Source organism: Bemisia tabaci, chromosome 1 (genome assembly GCF_918797505.1).
Source record: "Bemisia tabaci chromosome 1, PGI_BMITA_v3".
NCBI classification, from domain to species: Eukaryota; Metazoa; Arthropoda; class Insecta; order Hemiptera; family Aleyrodidae; genus Bemisia; species Bemisia tabaci.
Window position 1 is genome coordinate 34,329,371 of NC_092793.1, and position 22,254 is coordinate 34,351,624.

General features: G+C 40.3%; 1 protein-coding gene across 2 annotated transcripts in view; it reads right to left on the reverse strand.

Moving 5' to 3' along the window:
* Positions 1 to 22,254, reverse strand: part of Dp1 (satellite-binding protein 1 Dp1) — a 128,449-nt gene that overhangs the window by 57,419 nt on the left and 48,776 nt on the right. For both annotated transcript variants that reach the window (XM_019040408.2, XM_072300211.1), the window contains exons 7-8: positions 9,499 to 9,629; positions 5,169 to 5,477 (exon numbers count right to left, since the gene is read on the reverse strand). In XM_019040408.2, coding sequence (XP_018895953.2) covers positions 5,169 to 5,477; positions 9,499 to 9,629 — 440 coding nt within the window. The remainder of the gene's footprint in view (positions 1 to 5,168; positions 5,478 to 9,498; positions 9,630 to 22,254) is intronic.

The window sequence follows — 22,254 nt, forward strand, 5'->3', positions numbered from 1 at the left end:
ACTAACACTAAACAATCAATTGCATTTTGTAGCACCTAGCTATTCGTAGAAATGTAAGATATTCTTGGTAACGCGAATATTGCTAATTAGCTGTTACCAAGGAAAGGAACAAAAAACAAAGCAAGAAGAAGAAAAAAACCGGGCTTGTAAACAGTTAAGCAACATGAACTTTCAAAATTGAACTATATTATCTTTTAAATGTCTGATAACTAATTTTTTCTGAACATCCCATCAATAACGAGAGGCATAACCAAATTATTTTTTAAACAATTTTGTCTAGAGTTTTTAACTATTTGTACACCAATAACACCGGTCAACATGGGTTCCGTCCTTCGAACCAAACCAATTTTTTTCGATTCCTAGGTACTACAGAAGCCCGAAAATGGCCATATTAACTTCAGGAAAATTGGCTGGTCCTCAGGGCGCCGCCATTTTGAATTTTGCAAAATTAAGAAAACTCATGAATAGATATTTGCAAATATCTCCTCAACGGTTCATCTCACGAAAAAACCATAAAAACTAGTGGAAAGAGCATAAAATTTCCCATAGAAATCATTCTCTTTTATTTTTTCTAACTTAATTTTTTGGTCGTGAAATTAACGTTTTCTTCAAAAATTAGCTTAAAAAGGCGTAATTTTGCTGATTTTAGGAGAAACTTTGCTTCATACCTCCAGCCACAATTATCTGAGAAAAAAACTGTCATGCTCATTGAAAAGAGCATAAAATTTACATTTGGAAACGTATGCCAATAGCTCCTAAACTAGATTTAATCCTGTGAAACAGCAGTTTATCAGCTCCGCTCTTACAGGGGATTTTTTCGACCATTTTCCTTAGAATCACGAAAAGAAGATAACAAAACCCTAAAAACACAACGGGAACTGTGTAAAAAGGTGGCAAAATAGTACTGGGTCCACACTTTGGGGGGGGGGGGGGGGGGGGCAAAGCCAAAGAGGTCAAAAATTTTCGATCAGAGTCAACAATTGTGAGTTCCAATGAGTATCAGTACAGAACTGAGGGGGGAGAGAGTTCAGCTCAGGCAGCATAGTTTGCATTGGAATATTAAGGTAAGGTAACGTCGAGAGATCTATAATTTTGGGTCTTTTTATACCTCATCAGTAGATCATACTCGTCACAAGACGGCATCAAAGCTCAAGTTCGAAGTACAAGTTTTGTATTACAAGACGGCAAGTTTCGTACTGGTAATCATTGGACCTCAAAATTTTTTACTCTGATTGAAAATTTTTGAAGTTTTTGGCTTTTGATCTCACTGACGAGTGTAATCTACTGAGGAGGTCCATAACAAGACCCAAAATTATAGATCTCTCGCCGTGGTCTCCTCTTCATATTCTGATGCTAATTGCCTGAGCTGAACGCTCTTCCTCTTCAGTTATGTACTGCCGTACTGGTTATCCATTAGAGCTCAAAATTTTTGACTCCAATTGAAAATTTTGGAACTTTTTGGTTTTGTTTTCAAAATAGTGTGGACCCAGCACTATTTTGCCACCATTTTACACAGTTCGGGTCACGTTTTTAGGGGTTTTTCTCTTTTTTCGTGATTCTAGGGAAAATGGTCGAAAAAATTACATTTTAAGGGCGGAGCTGATAAATTGCTGTTTCACAGGATTAAATTGAGTTTGAAACTATTGACACATGTTTTTTAACAAGTAAGTAAGGTTACTTTAACCTTCATTTATGAATTCTGCGACCCAATAAACCTGTAAATGGATACATATCTTGCTATTTTAAGGTCAAGGCTGACTGTATGATCCTGTAAGGGATAATTTCGGCGGCCATCTTGGATTTTGGACATCCCAGGGGGCCGGGGTGAATTTTGAATTCAAGATTTGGATTTTACGACCAGAAATCTATGGGGTTCGATACGTCACATGATATGAGAAGCTATTATAGAATTTTTGGTTCCAAAATTTCAGCAATTTTGGCCGCCATCTTGTAATTTGAGACCTTAAATGAATCGCAAAGGATTTTTTAAAATCATTTTTCGATTTTACGGCCCAAAAAATGGTATGAAAGATACCTCACATGCCATATAGGAGCACACGTGGCCGTTTGACTTTCAGGAGGGGAAATTTGGCCGCCATCTTGGATTTAAGGGTCTTTAAGAAGTCGGAGTACATTTTTAAGCATATATTTGAAATTTTCGACCAAAAATACATAGAAATCGACATACATGTCGACCATGGGAGTCACTTCCACCCACTTCACCCCCGTGGCGGCCATTTTGGGCGCCATCTTGAATTTAAGGGTGTTCCGGGAAAAATTGAGCCTGGCAGCATCAAAATTCTGTTTCAGGACATCAAGACGAAGAGATCAAGCCATGTCGCCAACTTGTATCATTAACGGTCCCACGGGACCCCAAAAATGAACATGTGCTCCCGGACTGTGACTCCTGCTTCCACTTCTGGAAATACACTTTCCTTCTCGCGGTGGATGCACGGGTCACTTAAAGAAAAGGAGGAACGCCTGAAAAGACGTGCGCGAGTCTCGCGGGGTCTGAGGGAGCAGAGCTCCCTCCCCTCTCTGGAAGAAACTGGCGCAGAGCGCCGGGTCTTCTTCTTCTATAGGTGAGAATGAAGAGGCGATATGTGCATCTACTACGTAATCTTCAACTTTCTTGCTAAATAGGTGGCAGATTTTTAAACCCCTGTTCAGTGCCCTTTCCTCCCTTGACAATCGATCAATCAGGAGGACACGAACAATCAGACAATCTCCAGGACAAGTTGAAAAAGGAGATAGGGCTGGAATTAACAGTTTATAATGTAGAGACTGTGACAAGCAGTAAATAGATGAGACAGTGGCGTGCCGTCCGGATAAGCAAGGCAAGCACTGCTTGCTCAAAGATTTCTAAAGTAGGTAAGCAGAAAATTACACCTATTAAATGTTTTACATTTTAGTAAATATAATTTATTAAATGCGTTCCGTAAGTAAATTGCATTAAAAACAGAAAGAAAGGGAGACAGAAATACGTATAGAGCCACCAAAGTAGGAAAGCAGAAGAGCGGATGGAGGTGGCGCAGCGCGCTGCGCGGCCTGAACACGGGACAACTCAATCTCATGCGCTGGAGAATCGCTTGCGATCAGCTGAGCGGAGCGCCACTGCTCGGCGGCGGAATCAAGGCAAGCGGGGAGCGCGGTACGTTCCGAGTCCGAGCCCTTCGCTGCGCGATCGCAGCTCGCTTCTCTTGGCCACCTCTTGGCTTGTCACCGCAGCGCGCTGCTTCTGCCTCCGATGCGCTATCTTGTTCCCTCTTTTCGTCGCGGTTGTAATTGCTCCTCCGGAGCAAATGCCTTTATTCTATAAAATTTCGCTCACTTGGATCTAATTGGTGATGAATTAGACAATTCTCAATCATGTTTTAAATGCAGAAAGCCTCTTTTTTTGGGAAATTTAAGTAACTCAAAAAATTCTAAATGCGGTAGAATAAAGACTATAATACCTCAAATAAGTGGCAAAATTAGGAGTTATGAGTAAGGAGCCGTCCTCCAATGCTCAATAACATTCGAAACAAGTTGAGTAAACGAAATCATAAATAAGAGAGAAAAAAATAAAAATACAGTTTTTCAATACGTTACGTTCCATCAGATTTCATCCGAAAAATAGAGCAAATAGAGTAAAATTTTAAGAATTTTCTAGGTAGGCTAGGGGGAGGGGGAAGGGAAAGAGGCTATGTTAACCACCACCCCCCCCCCCCCCCGGATGGCGAACGCTAGAGCTTGCCCTGTCACTGAACCCACCGCACGCCACTGAGATGAGACGAGAAGAAAAATGAAAATAAGGATTGGTGAACACTAAAGAAGTATCAGAAATTGGGAAATTACTAAATCAGCAGTAGCAATGCACAAAGAACCCCGCACCATCCTTATAGGGTGTATTCCTCCCCCCTCCCCAGGATCAAATCTGATGAAACTTGGATATGTTGCTCAGCTAGTCATCCTGATCAAAAGCTTTCAGGGAACGAAAGAGATCCCTTGTGCAGTTTTCGAGATATTTGCCGTTTTACATGTGTGAAGGGAATTCCCACCATTGGGCGGCGCTACTCCTGCCCTTCTCTTTCAGTCCACTCCAGACCCTCCCTCTCCGCTTCCCCGCCACCCCCGCCCGAGGCTCTGACTCAAGACACTCACGAGGCTGTGCCTATCATCATCAAGCTGTGTGATACGACGGCGTGCGGCGCGGCCCGGTGATGGTGTGCAAAGCCTCATGAGCGTCGGAGGCAGAGCCTCGGGTGCGGGTGGCGGGGAAGCGGAGAGGGAGGGGCTGGAGTGGACTGGAAGCGAAGAGGAGAAGCGCCGCAAAATGGTCCGACCAGCGGGACTTCCCTTCACGCATGTAAAATAGCGAGTACCTCGAGAACTGCACATGGGATCTCTTTTGTCACACGGGAGCTTTGGATCAGAATGACTGGCTGGGCAACATATACAAGTTTCATCAGAATCCCCCTTAAGGATTGTGCGGAGTTCTTTGAAATAGGACATTGGTTTGAAGAACAAGGAAAGCTGCTAATTGGATGCAGTAATAGGAGGCAATTTCACATCTTCGAAGCTATGCAAATGTATAAGAATAGAGAGAAGTTGGTAAGTAAATTTTGATTTGGAATTTTTCCAAAACTGCATGCCCAAGTGATAGGTGGTAGCCCTGATAAGAAGATAAGCATGAAGGAGATGAGTGGAACAACAACAAATCGGAGTTCTGCCTTGAAGAAGAAGCCGCGGAGCCTCAAAATGCGTTGGTGGTGTGGCGACACAAGCTCACTGTGCTTTCCCGCCATTTTCCTCCGCCAATCACCGCCTCGCACTGCCGCGCTCACCGCTTTGGCCTCCCATTGGCACCCACTCCTAGCGCACGGCACTATACATATAGCGGCCGACTTCCTGCTCAGAGCTTCACCATACGTTAACACTGTCTCACAACCACACCTCACGGCTCTGCCTAGTGCTCCTGCTTGATCCAGCTACGCCCAGACCTGTTCCAGCTCTTCTCTCTCTAAAACGGCCCTTCTTAGGGCCACGAAGTTTTTGAGCACCCTCAGTGGTTATAACTTAATTTATTGTGAGTTTGAGTTTTTTAATTCCGGTGCTCCTTATTTCATTTAGTTTGCTGATTCTTGGAGTGGTTTTATTGCTCAAATAAAATGAGAAGTAATACATACCATGCCTTCAATATCTTTCTTCGCGCCTTCAACACCTTGTTTTTCTCCTTCAATTCTGATTATGTGAGAGTCTGAGATATTGATATCAACGCTATATTCTTCCTGAACACGGTTGATGTTGCAACCACCTTTTCCGATGATGTGCTTGTAATATTTCGCATCCACAGGGAACTCCTCGTAGCAAAGGTTGTTCCGCAGTTCGGTCACCAATTCATCCAACGCAACTTGGACTTCTGAGATTCGAGTTGTCGGTCCTTCAAATTTCAACCAGCCAGATTTGTTGTTATCCTCCGTGTAACTCATATGAACCTGTGATATCAGAAATACTAGTCATGACAAAGCTCCCTGTACAATGAAAGAGGAGGTATACATATTTCCTCCCAAAAAGAAATAATCTAATATACTGAGACATTCACTGACATCAGGAGAGGAAAGTTTACTAACTTTTACCTTTAGTTGATGTAGCAGCATTCATTCATCAAAAATAGAGACAGTTCTTAATATTCATTTAAAAATTGGCCAGAATATTCTATGGTTCCCTCAATAGTCGATAGTGATAGAGGTGTCGTCAGCTAAGTTAGCACTTGTTTAAATTCCATTTGGAAGCGACCGCAATGCAGACATCCAGTTGGGATCGAGGAATAGCGACGCTAGTGATCAGGCCACAGTTAATCCTCGATTGCTATTGGACAATTGCATCGCCATCGCTTGCAAGAGGAAAGTAAACAAGGGCTACCTTAACTGACGACACCTCCTGCAGTATTTTAAAATCTTCGTTCTGACAATTGTGGAAACTGATAACACAGCACAACAAATTTCGGGTTTCGGTTTGTCCTTCGAACCAAACCAATTTTTTTCGATTCCTAGGTGCTGAAGAAGCCCGAAAATGGCCATAGTAACTTCAGGAAAATTGGCTGGGCCTCAGGGCGCCGCCATTTTGAAATTTTAAAAATTGAGAAAACTCACGATTAGGTTTTTGCAAATATCTCCTCAACGGTTCATCTCATGAAAAAAACAATAAAACCAGCGGAAAGAACATAAAATTTCCTACCGAAATCATCCTCTTTTGTTTTTTCTAACTTAATTTTTGGTCGTGAAATTAACGTTTTCTTCAAAAATTAGCTTTAAAATGGTGCATTTTTGCTGATTTTAGGAGAAACTTTGCTTCATACCTCCAGCCACGATTATCTGAGAAAAAAACTGTTATGCTCATTGAAAAGAGCATAAAATTTACATTTGGAAACGTATGCCAATAGCTCCTAAACTAGATTTAATCCTGTGAAACAGCAGTTTATTAGCTCCGCTCTTAAAGGGGATTTTTTCGACCATTTTCCTTAGAATCACGAAAAAAAGAGAAAAAAACCCTGAAAATGTGACCTGAACTATGTAAAAAGGTGGGAAAATAGTGCTGGGTCCTCCCTTGGGGGGGGGGGGGTGTTGGAACAAAGCCAAAAAGTTCAAAAATTTTCAATGAGAGTAAAAAATTGTGAGCTCCAATGAGTATCGGTACAAAACTGAGGGGGGAGAGTGTTTAGCTCAGGCAGTTGGCATTGGAATATTAAGGTGAGGTAACGTCGACAGATCTATTATTTTGGGTCTTTTTATACCTCATCAGAAGATCACACTCGTCATGTGAACGCAACTGAAAATCTCGCAAAATCCAAGACGGCATCAAAGCTCGAGTTCGAAGTTTAAGTTTTGTATTGCAAGACGGCAAGTTTGGTACTCATTGGACCTCAAAATATTTGACTCTGATTGAACATTTTTGAACTTTTTGGCTTTTGATCTCACTGACGAGTGTGATCTACTGATGAGGTCTATGACAAGACCCAAAGTTGTAGATCTCTCGCCGTGACCTCTACTTAATATTCTGATGCTAATTGACTGAGCTGAACGCTCTTCCCCTTCAGTTATGTACTGCCGCACTGGTAATCCATTGGAGCTCACAATTTTTGACTCCAATTGAAAATTTTGGAACTTTATGGTTTTGTTTTCAAAATAGTGTGGACCCAGCACTATTTTGCCACCTTTTTACACAGTTCCCGTTGTGTTTTTAGGGTTTTGTTATCTTCTTTTCGTGATTCTAAGGAAAATGGTCGAAAAAATCCCCTGTAAGAGCGGAGCTGATAAACTGCTGTTTCACAGGATTAAATCTAGTTTAGGAGCTATTGGCATACGTTTCTAAATGTAAATTTTATGCTATTTTCAATGAGCATAACAGATTTTTTCTCAGATATTCGTGGCTGGAGATATGAAGCAAAGTTTCACCCAAAATCAGCAATAATGCACCATTTTAAAGCTAATTTTTGAAGAAAACGTTAATTTCGCGACCAAAAAATTAAGTTAGAAAGAACAAAGGAGGATGATTTCGGTAGGAAATTTGATGTTCTTTCCGCTGGTTTTATTGTTTTTTTCATGAGATGAACCGCTGAGGAGATATTTGCAAAAACCTAATCATGAGTTTTCTCGATTTTTAAAAATTCAAAATGGCGGCGCCCTGAGGCCCAGTCTATTTTCCTGAAGTTAATATTGTGACGGATGGATGGTGATAGCGACAACTATCACCCCATTCGCAAAAACAGACACAACAACAAGTAGGTTCATCGGAGAGTGAAAGCTCGAGCTTAAAGCTTCAGCATGCACTCTCCAATGAACTTACTTGTAGGAATCAGCTGTGAAGCGCCTTGAAGAAGGAAAGCGTCCAGCGGTCGGGTTGTCGCCCGGGTGATCGAGCTGGAGCACGTGCGACATGGTGACATCATGTTGCGGATATGCGATCTCTATCATGCGAGGGACAAGCCGATCGCTCAAGAGGACCAGTAATTTAAGAGAGACAGCTTCCTTTGGCCATATGGCGCCGAATCCAGCGGCTCATCTGCTGGTTGCCGAAGGGGGCACTGAAATCGCTGTTTTTCCACTAACATCATCGGACCTGGCTATTTCAGGGCTCGAAGTCTGGCAACCTGCATGTGATGTTCCTGGGATCTGCGATTTGGTGTCATAAGGCCAGAGCCCAAAACGCTGGCATTGGCTATTTTCTTGGAGTTTCCTCGTGAGAACCCACGCCATCTCTCTTCCATCCGAGGTTTGCTGAAAACTCCGGAAAATGGGTGAAATCAGTCTCTCTTAGGTCACAGCTTAATGCACCACCACTGAAACTGTACCCAAGTTAGCCTCCCAGCCTCCCAGAGTTATTCTAGCCAGTGCGCAGATCTCGCTGCCAATTTGGTTATACTAGTCTCTCCCGCTTGACCAATTCGCCGTTCGGGAATCCGGAGCAATTCGCCCGCCAACTTGTAGCCTTGTTTGCTACACACTTATTTGTTGCACTGGACAACAAACCTTAGTCTTCCAACTACATCTAGTCTCATCATTCTCTCACAAGGTAATTACCATTGTCTGACTCAGCACACCTTCCCTATCTGGTGGCGCCCCCAAAGACTTCATCCTTTCAGCACTGTGCGGGAGCTGAAAGTGTGATTATCATTTCAGCTGTTGGGTTGTGAGAGTAGCCCACATCACCCTGCTCTGCAACCTCCTCCCCAATTTTAGAGTTAGACCCGCTCCAAGCAGGGAGCCAGTCCCCCCCCCCTGATAGTTTTAGCCCCGCTCCAATATGGCCATTTTCGGGTTCCTTTAGCACCTAGGAATCGAGAAAAATTGGTTTAGTTCAACGGACAGAACCCATGATGACCGGTGTAATCAAACGAGAGGAAAGAAACTAAATTTTTAAATTCTTAAATCAATTCCTGAAAAAAGCCCTTAAGCACTTGATACAACATAAATCGCCACTCAAACTGCCAATCACATACTAGAATGTAATGATTCAAAATTTCTGCTGCGAATTCTTATTTTATTTTTGTTGAGGAAAGAAAAGTCCACAAGAGGTTATAAAGCCACATGTGAGTAATATGACCTAATTTTCGAAGAGAATATTACTGGATATTTTTGCATGATTTTTTAAAGAATATTTTCGAGAGAGTAAGGAAAGATTTGAGCAAGTTTGCAATTATAATCGAGGGCAGAATTAGGAGTGCTCTGACAGTGCTCAGGCATGAAACAGCAAATTTTGACTGAACTAGTGATGCGGTTATTTAGGAAGGTTTTTGATGGACTAGCTGTGCAATATTTCTTGATATATGCTGTGAGGGAAGTCCAGCAACTTAAGCACTAGGAAACCAAAGTATAATCATTTGGATATAGGACAACTTTTTAAGAAACATTTTGGACAGTCTCTTCAAGTTCAACATGTTTTATATGAAATGCTGAGAAAGCATGTGCTGTATTTCTCAATTTCATACTGTCTGGTGATTCATTCTTGAAGACGAACCTGAGACAAATCAAGGTTGGGATCCATATATTTGTTGCTTTTTGGTCCACTTATGTACTTGAAAATCCACTGAGGACAGCTTACTTTGGCTGACACCATGCTTTTTGCTCTGTTGTGCACTTTTTCAATGGCTGGAAAAAAATAAGATTTTATTGAGATGACAGCACCAACAGAGATAAGATGGAGATCTGCTTGTAATAATGACAGATTATCAAAGAGATAACGAACCTGTTAGATAACAAGGTGAGTTAACTTGTGCAAGCCCACTCAAAACTAATATACAAGGAAATTGTTGATTCTGAACATTTTCTTGGGCCAATAGTAAAGTAATGAAAAGTGAAGTGTGATGGTAAAACCAACAATAGATGTTGAAAATTTTTATAAGCCAATTTCCTGTAGGGCCATACCCCCCAATGCCCAAATTTCGGGCAAAGTTTAATAAAAAAACAAAATTTAAATGGTTGAATTGAATCACCTTAAATTTTGTACTTTGAACTTTGCCCGAAATTTGGGAACTTGAGAACGCAATGTTGAACTAATTTTGAACTTACCGAAATAATGTTGAGGTAAAGTAAGGGGAGGTTGGCTCATTTCGCAGGAAAATCGTACAACTTTTGAACTGACATATTTGGGGGTCCGAAACCCCCCATAAAATTAGTTTGAAGTGATTTGTGATTTTAACTTAGAAGTGCTTATAATTTGGAAAATTTCCCCGTTTCATTTTTTTCACTACAATAATTTGAACCGGAATTATGATTTTTTAAAAATAGGTCAAATTTGACCTTTGACCTGTCATAACTTGGTCAAAAATTAAGATATTGATCTGCGGTTTGCGCCAAAATGTTTTTTACAATCATAAATCACAAGATGAATGCCCCCCCCCCCCCCCGGGGGAGGGACAACAATTTTGACCCTCCTCGAAGATAGCCCTTTTAAGATAGAAACATTCTCAAAGTTTCGTTCTTCTATCTCTAACCGTTCAAAAGTTACGGGGGGGGGGGGGGGGGGGGGAGGTACGGACTTTTCGGACGCCCTCAAAGAAAATACATGTAATCCTGTTTTAATTTTTTGGAAAAATATTTACAGGTGTTGAAGATATAACGTTTTGAACTTTCAAATGCGTTTTTCTCAAAACTGTGATTTTTCGTATGCGCCCTTTAGCCAAAATATGCTTTAAATTTGTTGACTTGACTTGACAATTGACTGTAAAACTTGGTGTTCTTGTTTCTTTGCCTTATTTGTATTTCGACTTTTCGTGATTAAGAATTGTGCAATGCACATCAAACCTTGATCGACTCATTCAAATTATAATTTTTCTCAAGAGCAGCAAAATTTAAATGAGCCACTTAGGTGCTTGGCTTTGATAGAATGTTAAATTACCTGAAACATTATCTGGTGATTTGGCAATCTACCATCACAACGCAACGTTTCTTGCAGTAAGAGATTAGCTCAAATTCTTGCAAGCTCAGCAGAAAAGTTTTGTTGAGAGCTGCTGTCCCCTGCCTTGGGCTCAGTTTCCCGATGTCGTCGGACAGGAAGTGAGCTTTCATAAAGACACCATGTCGTACGTTTCTGTCAATTGTACTTAATTCAAAATGCCGGAGACGCGAAAAGATACAACAGTTTTTTTGATTGGGAATTATTCTCTACAGATTATCGGGAGTAAGCTTCCTCCCAACGGGGATGTTCTCTGTATGTTTTTTTTTTATATGCAGCAAGTGAAAATCTAATCGGATGATGAGTGTTCAAATTTAGTTATAAAGGAAGCCTCTTCTTTTTGGCGTGAAGCACGGATTCCAATAAAAGAAGACCATCAAGGTGCACAAAAGTTGGTGAAGCTGTATCAAAATTGGTGAAAACACGAAAAAAGTAAAAATCGAAATTTGCCTGGTGATATCACGAATACGAAGGCATTTACTGGAAACTTGGACAACTTGTTCGATATTGCTCCTGCATCTGCACTAGAGGACATGAAAATTGAGGAAGACTAGCAATTCTTGATTTAGCAAAGAAAAAAAGGAAGACTAGGTTATATGTGCGGCGTTGAATGGGAGCTGGCAAGAAAAGAAGCTAGAGCGGCAGAGCGAGAACACTTACAGATTCACCTCAAACGAAAACACTGTGAAACTATGGAAAGATTGGGTGAATTTTTGTTAGTAAACTATTTGTAAATGTATTTGCAAATTTAAAAATTGGGTAAAACCTATTTTCATCAAATCGTCTTGGGTGGGGGAGGGGTGGGATTGGTGCAAAGGAATCAAATTTTTTCGTCATACTCTTGTCTTAACTGTTTTTAATGTAAGGAAAAAAAAACCCTTGATCTAAAATTTCAGCTTTGAATCTATCCTTAATTTACGTAAAATTTTATGACTAACTTGGTATATTATTATTATATATTATATCACCCGAACTCAAAAACTGAACAATTTTGCCTTGTGAGGAAGGGGGGGGGGGTTTACCCCACCGATTTCAGAGTCGGCGAGCCGCATTAAACCGAGTCTTTCGCCATGTTTTGGAAAAATTCTAATGCAAGTGATTGCAACTGAATCTTGAAAGGTCGACGAAGATGCAGCTCAGAATATACCCCCGGACGGGGGGGGGGGGGGGGGGGGCGACCGAACTCGAGCAGGGAAACTGGCTTGCGCAGGTCCGATCAAACCAATGCTTCTATTATGTTTTGGAGAACTTTTTATATAAACGACTCAGGCTGCTTCTTGAAAGGTCGACTAAGATGCAGCTGAAAATAAACCTCCCTTCCCCTCCTCCCCCCCCGGGGGGGGGGGGCGCGAAAACTGGGCCGAAGAGCCGACCGAACTCGGGCAGCGAAACTAGCTTTCGCGAGTTGCATCAAACCGATCACAGTTGGTTTGAACGAGTTTAAATTTTTTGACGAGTCACAAGCAAAAACTCTTCAGGTTCTTGAAGTAGAGTGTCTACTGAGTCATTTAAGCCAAAAAGGAAAAAAATTCTGTCGAGCTCCTGGAAAATAAAGTCGATTTAAAGGTATTTTTGGGCCAAAATAGCCAAATTACCCATAGGAAGGCCCGTCATATTATTTAAAAAATTGTTTTCTTCCTGGGTATAGTGCCCAAGTTTCTTAAACATGCATATTTTAAGCCTCCGGTTACTTAAACTCCCAATTTTAACCATATGGTAAATTTTGGGGGCCTAAAATTAGCCCTCAGAGCCAAAAATTGCAAACATTTTCGAAAACTTCGGATTTTCAGGGGGGTGTTTTTTTTTTAACGTTGTTTTTTCTACAGTCGTCAATGAGTAATTCTGAAGGGCATTTTCGATTACATAATTGACATTTTGACTGTTCAGGTGAAGGGGGAAGGGGGCATCAGGCTTTGTTTTGCCATTCTCACAGTTTCTGAAAACGCTTGAAAATTCCCAATTACATTGGAGGTCCAAAATATCCCTTTTAATTCATTAATTACTGTATCTGATATTATGAAATATGCAGCAGGAATTACTGCCCCCCCCCCTCCTCACTACGAGACGCATTGAAACCTTGATCTTACTGCGCGCGCTAACGGATCCTTGCTTTTCGCGTGATGGCAGTCCGTTGTGTAAGAGATCCGGGCATTGGCAATAAAAAATTTGGCGGTCTTTAGCATTACATATAAATGGACATGTTTAGGCTACAAGTTTATCCTGCAAATGCCCGGATGCAAAAAGCAAGGATCCGGTAGCGCGCGCAGTAAGATCAAGGTTTCCATGCATCTCGTAGTGAGGAGGAGGGGGAGGGGGGGCAGTAACTGCTGCTGCATATTTCATAATATCAGAAGCAGTAATTAATGAATTAAAAAGGGATATTTTGGACTTCCAATGTATTAGGGAACTTTAGAGCGTTTTCGTAGCGCGGGCAGTGAGATCAAGGTTTCAATGCGTCTCGTAGTGAGGAGGGGGGGGGGGCAGTAATTCCTGCTGCATATTTCATAATATCAGATACAGTATTTAATGAATTAAAAGGGATATTTTGGACCTCCAATGTAATTGGGAATTTTCAAGCGTTTTCAGAAACTGTGAGAATGGCAAAACAAAGCCTGATGCCCCCTTCCCCCTTCACCTGAACAGTCAAAATGTCAATTATGTAATCGAAAATGCCCTTCAGAATTACTCATTGACGACTGTAGAAAAAACAACGTTAAAAAAAAAACACCCCCCTGAAAATCCGAAGTTTTCGAAAATGTTTGCAATTTTTGGCTCTGAGGGCTAATTTTAGGCCCCCAAAATTTACCATATGGTTAAAATTGGGAGTTTAAGTAACCGGAGGCTTAAAATATGCATGTTTAAGAAACTTGGGCACTATACCCAGGAAGAAAACAATTTTTTAAATAATATGACGGGCCTTCCTATGGGTAATTTGGCTATTTTGGCCCAAAAATACCTTTAAATTGACTTTATTTTCCAGGAGCTCGACAGAATTTTTTTCCTTTTTGGCTTAAATGACTCAGTAGACACTCTACTTCAAGAACCTAAAGAGTTTTTGCTTGTGACTCGTCAAAAAATTTAAACTCGTTCAAACCAACTGTGCGATGGTTTCGTCTTATTTTGGAGACTTTTTTATCCTAATGAAGCAGACTGCATTTCGAAAGGTCGACTGAGATGGAGCACGGAATATGCTGTATGAGAAAGGAGGCTTCTCAATCCGCACCCTCCATCGCAATACGATCTCTCAGCATAGGTCAGTGTGGCACTGACTCTAGTACAGTGGCACTTTTTACCACCACCAGCACTCATACATTATTCCTAGGGTCATTTTTAGCTGAAATGCATTTCCGACTGAGCCCAATATTTCTATAAGCGACAGCTAATGGTGCAGATGATTCCTACGGCTGCGACTATATAAGGTTGGTTGATTTCAGAAGTATATCATCTAGATGATTTTCTAAATGAAATCACACATTATTTTCGAGCATTTAACACTTTTGCAGAATGTCAAGAAAGGCAAGGAAGAAAGCAAAGCTTTTGCAGAGAGGCAATCAGCAATCAGTTAGGAATCAGTTCTGCAGTTGCAATCAGTTCTGAAGGTATTTGACCAGTTCTGGGGTTTTCATTCTTTCTATGGGAGCTCCATAATTAATGGATCAAACCCTGGACTCTCAGTGCAAAAAGTGAGGCGAGCTCGCTGAGATTTTTTTACATAATCAGAAAATCTAAGAAAAAAACAAGGTCATGTACTTCTTCTTTTTAATATTTTTTTCTTTTCAAAAGCAAATAACCCCTCCCCTCACCGAAATTCTGAAATGTATCAGGATATGCTGAAAATTGAATGATGCGTTAAATGTTACTAAGTTTTAATCGTGCTAGCCACGTTGAAAAGTGCCACTTCTATACTACTGTCAGTGCCACACTGACCTATGCTGAGAGATCCTATTGCCACGGAGGGTGCGAATTGAGAAGCCTCCTTTCTCATACAGCATATTCCATGCTCCATCTCAGTCGACCTTTCGAAATGCAGTCTGCTTCTTTGGGATAAAAAAGTCTCTAAAATATGACGAAACCATCGGTTTGATGCAACTCGCGAAAGCTAGTTTCGCTGCCCGAGTTCGGTCGGCTCTTCGGCCCAGTTTTCGCCCCCCCCCCCCCGGGGTGAGGAGGGGAAGGGAGGTATATTTTCAGCTGCATCTTAGTCGACCTTTCAAGAAGCAGCCTGAGTCGTTCGCATAAAAAGTTCTCCAAAACATAATAGAAGCATTGGTTTGATCCGACCCGCGCAAGCCAGTTTCCCTGCTCGAGTTCGGTCGCCCCCCCCCCGCCCCCCGTCCGGGGGTACATTCTGAGCTGCATCTTCGTCGACCTTTCAAGATTCAGTTGCAATCACTTGCATAAAAATTTTTCCAAAACATGGCGAAAGACTCAGTTTAATGCGGCTCGCCGACTCTGAAATCGGTGGGGTCAACACCCCCCCCTTCCCCATAAGGCAAAATTGTTCAGTTTTTGAGTTCGGATGATCTTTAGCCTATTCAGAGGATACAATAGACTCAAGAAACCATCAATGAATCTTAAAGGCGACCAATAAACCCGGGTGTCAAAACTACCAATTATACACTGAATTGGCAACTTTGACCCCCAAAATGGGGGGTAAGACTTCAAGATAGGAAGAAACGTCCATTGACACTTTTGATCAGTAGGTTAAGACCTACAACATATCAAAACACCAGCCGATTTAACCGGGCCCACTTTTCCCATAAGACCGGTCCGTCGTCCTTTGGCAAAACCTGATACGGCTTGGTTCCTTCATCTTAACTGCGGTCCTTTATGAAATTATTTTAAACATCAAACTTTAAGACGTAATCTTCAGGTATGGAGAATACATCTCAACCAATTTCACCAATCATTTTTTTTCCAAAGAAGTATTAAATCATTGCAGAAACTATGTTTTGTCCCTTATTTGTAAAACCACTATTTCTTATGCCGCTTCGACTGATATATTTCCTCCCTTTCATCCTGTATTTTTACTTCATATCTTTTTTCTTTCCTTAATGCCAAACATTCCCTTTTCCCTCTTCTATCACCAATATTTCTCTACTAGTTTCCTAACACTCTCAATTATTCCTCTCTCTAGGTGAGCATTGTACTCTACAGTCAACAAGCGATGAATACTTGAATTGAGCCAGTGCCTCAGGTGAAAGCCCTGCTCGCAAGAAAGGGAAGCGAGCTCTAAAAAATTTGATAACGGAAAAAGTTGTTGCCGTTTTAGATAAGTGTCAAATTAGTGATAGGAACGCTATTCATCTTCTAACATCTGTTGTTGAGGCAGTTGAATTAGATCCCATGTCTTATTCTATCAATAGATCAAGTTTACAACAAGGAGAGAAACAATTGCGAAAAATTAGGGCCAACAATTTAAAAAAGCGATTCTAAGGTTTAAATGTAGAATCTCTAACCCTTCATTGGGATGAAAAATTGTTTTCCAATATGTCAGGTTTTGAAAAGACAAATCGTCTTGCTATTATTATAACAAGCAGTGAACATGAACAGATTTTAAGTATCCCATCTATTGAAAACTTAACTGGTGTTAGTCAAGCTGACGAAATTTACAAACACCTTCTAGAGTGGGGACTATATGAGAAAATTTCATCATTATGTTGCGACACCACTAATTCAAACCTGGGTACGTTTAATGGCGCAGCCGTTATTCTAGAACATAAGCTTAATAGAATGATTTTGTACGTACCCTGTAGACATCATATTTTTGAGGTCGTATTGCATGGTGATTTTGATTCTAAAATGGCACCATCTAAAAGTCCCGATGTCCCAATTTTCAAAAGGTTTCAGTTATTGCGGTCAACTATAGACCAGACAAAGTTTAAAACAGTTTTCCAGGACAAGCAGTTAATGAAAAATCTAGAAAGTGACTGCCTGAGTATTATTTCCTTTGTGGAAGAAATCTTAGAAAATCCGAATTTGCAGCCTCAAGATGACTATAGAGAGTTTCTCTCTTTAACTTTAGTGTTCCTTGAGAAAGTAGATGGTAAAGTAGTTTTCTCCCCCCTGGGTGCTTTCCATCTTTCCATCCATCACGATGGATGTCATATGCTATTTAGGTATTCATCAAGAATCTATTTATTTGCCGATCAATTTACTTCTGAGAAAAGTGAGAGAAAAAAAATCAGAGAACTGTGTCTATTCATTATTAAAATTTATGTGGAGGCTTCGTATATCGCACCTAAAACGGTGAAAATTCCTAACCATGATCTGAACTTTATGAAGAAGCTAATGCAGTGTAAAAGTATTGATAGAGCTATATCCCAAGCTGCGGTAGAGAAGATGCCAAACCACCTATGGTACTTGTCACCCTAAAACTGTGCTTTTGGTTTTTTTGATCCTAGCCTCTCAATAGAGACAAAAAGTAAAATGGTCACGGCGCACAGAGGGCCGGGAATCGAATTTAGGTGGACGAAAGTCCATTTTGGCACGTCCGGAAAATTCGAAAATAGACACCACTGAGCGATAAGGTATATCATGGAGAATCTGTACATCACTGGGTTTGGAGGACTTATCACTGATACGACCGCGATGCCGAGATTTTCCCGAGCGCGTGTGGTGTGTTTATTTATCCTCTATGCTGGCTTGATTCAACCCTCATCAAAGACGTTATGTTCCATAAACCTTCGAGTGTTTCCCAACATGGCGAGTGTTTTATCAGGCAAGATTAACATGTTTTCACTTTACTTTAAGATATTTAAAACAATTTTGTGCATTATTTAGTCTGGTACACAAAATTAAAAACTGGGTATGAAAATGTCACAATTATTAGGTTTAAAGTGGTCTGCAATTTTGTGGAAAGACCTGGAAAGTTACAGACCTCTACCATGTGGGTCAGTACATCCTAAACATCTTAATTTTCATTGGTTCATTTGCAACTTCTTGCAATTCTGTGAGTTATGAATTTTTTTGTAATGCAAGATCGACGATTTTATGCTAATTTCTCATATTAGATCACTCACATGCCAGGCATTGGCAACAATGCTTTTTCTCAATATAAATACAACAAACAATCGATTTTGGGTTAGGATTTCCGATATATATCGACTAAATCGTAGACGTGCTCATATGGATGAAAGGCGGTGTTGCCAAATTGCCAGCATGCACTATAATGGAGCTGTCCTATGCTATTCTGTTTATTGTTATTTTAAATGTCCACACAATTGGAGCCAGATTTTTGGGGTTGGAGTATATGACTGATTCTGAATAAAATTTTCTGATTTATTGTTCTATTCTGGCTTTGCTAGTATATCTTCCAATTTCTGGCAAAAGAAGTGCAGTCTTCAAAGCAAGAGTTACATTGATTCCGCTGAAAAATGCGCGATGTACAGACAACTTCTGAATTTTCTGGACATGTCTGGAGGGTTCAAATGGTCAAGTTTGTGTAAGAACACACTCAGATATATTAGATTATCCTCGGTTTACTTGCAATTTTTGGCATTTTTCTGAGCGATGAATGTTTTCGTCCGGCGAGATGAATTCAGTGCTAAGTCCGCTGAAAAATGCGTGACATGCAGACATGGTGGGACATAAGTAAGTATAGGAGAGACAATCAAAACTAGGCTATTGCTTCGCAAAAGGATATGGTAATTCGGATGGGTAGCTGACAGAGCGCAGAAAAGTCAAATTAAAAATATGACCTTTCAAACTACGGACCTTAAAAAAGCAATTCCTAGCATCACTTTACCTCCATACTAGTGCATCCCATTGATTCAGGCCGTTACTTACCAAAGTGATTTGTCAAAATTGTATCACAGCCGATGACAAATCTTGCAAATTATAAGGGAAAGCAAAAAATTGATGAATCTTTGAAATACACATTTCGATTATACTACAAATTGTAATACAAATAGGTATTTGGAAAAGAAGCAGTTTGATCGCGAAAGCGGCTCCATAAAAAGCAAGCCATTTATATGAGATACATGGAAAATGTACGCAATTTTCTGCTTTGAACTGAAGAGTAGTTTTAGGTCTCCAGAATTTATGGTAAGGCTAAAATCGGAGGTATTGGTGTTCCAGTACTTCAAATAACTCTATTCGAGAAACCTAGGCATTATAAATATCAAGAAAAGGACTACATGCAAATTGGGCCATTTGGGGCTCGGGGCGGATACCTTTGAGACTTGCCCTATTCATTCACCTAACAATGCCCCATCTTTTCCCAAGGTTTCAAGCCTCCCAAATATTTTGGGGAGACGCAGCGGGGGGTCAAAGTTAAAAACCGGCAAGATTTTCGCGAATTTTTCACTCGAAAACCAAGGAGTATTGGAAAACGCGGTTTAAACGAGCGTATTCAGCGTGACGAGAGCTTTCAGAAAATGTATGACATCATAGGGTTTTGTCAACATCAGCTCGAGTTATCACCTCTGAAGCGCCGGAACGCTCAAAAAAGACACCTTATTTTTTCACGTTAGGGCCGATTTACAAAAAAGCCATTTTTCTATTATGATCAAAAACTGATAAGTGGTTCCTGACTCTCCGTAGCCCCTCTAGCTCTTTACCGCATGCTGGGGAAATGTTTTGGTCGCGAGATATAAGAGCGGAAAGGAGCGAAGGTCGGGAAAATCGGCTATTTTAAACTGCGCGCGGCGTTGATCGGAAGGGAAACGTCCCCGCCCACTCAGTTCGGCGAATCACACTCTTCTGCCGACCTCGCATTGTTGCCACATGTCTCCTGATCCGTCGCACAGTGTGGCACTCCGTCGACAAAAATCGAAAAAGTCATCAAAATTTTTTTTTTTGAAAACGCACAATTTTTCTTGATATTCATGGTGAGGAACGTTTTTCTGACAAGGAATGATAGTTTATTTGTGATTTTCATTCGTAGATCACCATGGATAAGCGGGAAAAGTTGAAGGAAAAATCTCGGGAATGAACTTTCCCATTGAAAACATATGGGGAAAAGACAAAAAACTTAAAATGACTTTTCTTGAGAAATACTCAAAATACTCCTAGATGTTAACATTTTCTTATTCCTTATGTATCCTACTTTGATCGTGCCAAAGGGTTTTCCTATGTTGCTGCTAATATCTTTGTAATAAGAAGTTAAAGTTTGGGTATTTGACGTTGTATTTACATTGCTAACATAGGGCTGATTCGAGGTTGCCAACTTTAGATGGACTTTTCTCGAGAAATACGCAAAATACTCATGGACATTAACATTTTCTTATTCCTTAGATATCATACTTTGACCGTGCCAAAGGATTTTCCTATGTTGCTGCTAATAATTTTTTTATAAGAACTTTAAATTTGAGTAATAAGTGCATACGTGGATTTTACATGGGTAGCATAGGGCTTATTCGAGGTTGCCAACTTCAAATAGACTTTTCTCGAGAAATACGCAAAATATCCTGAGATATTAGCATTTTCTTATTCCTTATATGTCCTAGAATGACTGTACCAAAGGATTTTTCTATGTTACTGCTACTTTCTTTGTTATTTGAAGTTAAGTGTTATGTTTTCAACCTAAAATGCATCAATTTTTGAAGGCGGCAACATAGTATGGGTTTTCCCATGCGGGAATTCCCAAATCCCACTGGACAGCGTTCATGGTAAGCAAAACAAAACAAAACAAAACAAAACAAATCTTGTGTTTTGTCAGTCTCGCTTATCACTAGATTAGATACAATCGTATTTAGCCAATTTAGCTCAAATCATGTGCATGTGCCGAAGTAAATTCGCTCAGATTTAGCGAGAAAATTGTGATCCATTTCGTTCAGTTAACCGGAAGTGAAACATAGAATAGCTAGCTCTAGAAATGTGTCTTGGGTGCAAATAAGTACTTGGAGATTCGTGGGTTTCGTTGTTCATTCTTAACCATGGTAACAAATATTTACACCTTCTTATTTCAAATGTATAAAGCTTCCACAAAAAGTGCGGATTTCTACCTTTACCCGGCAGAATGTATGATTTTCAATGTTCTCACTCTCAGTGAATTGAATGACCTTATATGTATCTCAGGCCCCAAACGTTTTCCTCCCGTAATTGAATGAAGTAAGGTTTCTCTATTGTTCAGGTAAAGTCTGCCTTTACAATTTACCTCCTTTCAGCGAGTGGAATTTCTTGCTTAGTGAGTATTGACTGTCACGCTGAGGTCAGATAGTGCGGGACGTTAACAGTATAACCTCTAATTCTCATGAAAGCAAGATACATTGCTCAATTCAATAGTAGATGTAAAATTATTTAAACAAATGGCATGATCACATCTTGTGCTTCAGCTTTGTTTAAAAATTTAGCAGTGATAATTCATCTGTACCTACTTATCGTCACATTAAATACTGTGCGCGTTAATCCAGTCATGTTCGGTGCTTACCATCCTATACAGTTCTTAATCGTTCCTTAGCTTTTGAAGCTCATAAAAGGCTGTGCTCCTGCTCTTTGAATGGGAGAATCAGTGGTGTTTTCAATCATTATGAGAATGAGTGAAATACTCCTGAATGTGGTGTGTGACTAAATACTTACTCTTGAGTATTTTTCCTTCTGGTTTGTCCTCAGGACACTTGCGTGGTGAGTTTCATTTTCTTTCTACTCAATAGAAAATTTATTTCCTCCTTTATATTTGAGCAAATCAGGGCCTGCATTTTGTTTCATTCAGGACCCTTAATTAGAAAGTTAGGTGTTAAAAGGCTTAGTTTCCAATTACTGCATTCTTAAAATTACAATTATTTCCTGCATTTTCGTATCATGATGCCAACCATCATCAGTCTAGTCATGAATATATTCTCCTTGATGATTTGAGAGGGATTCTGTTATAATATGTCATGCCAAGATTTTACCTGTATCATGTTAAAACTCATTTGCGCTGCAGCACCAACCCTATGATGTCATAATTTCTCATGTAGAATCAGCATTGCCCATAGCGCAGAATGCTTAAGCGCATGCGCAGAGGTTAAGAAAGTGCCTCCACGATGCTACATCAATAATTAATGGATTTAATTACCTACTCCTGCCACTGACTATACTTTGGTGTCAAATTAAGGGAAATATATTTCAGGCTGTTATTTTAGGCTGCATTCATTTGGCCAAAAACAACCGTTTTGGGAGACGGCATGTGTGCAGGTCACTTGGTTAGCAGTGTTCCTCATACAAGTCAGTGATAATTAGTGTGCTTTTGATTCATTATAATGAATCATGCAGGTATGTGTATTTAGAAATCTGTAGAGGAACCAACTGTGACATTGCTCATTCTATGATAAAGATCAAGAAGGTATCTTTGGTGCATGGAATTATTATCCCTACAAAAATACAAAAAAATATTTA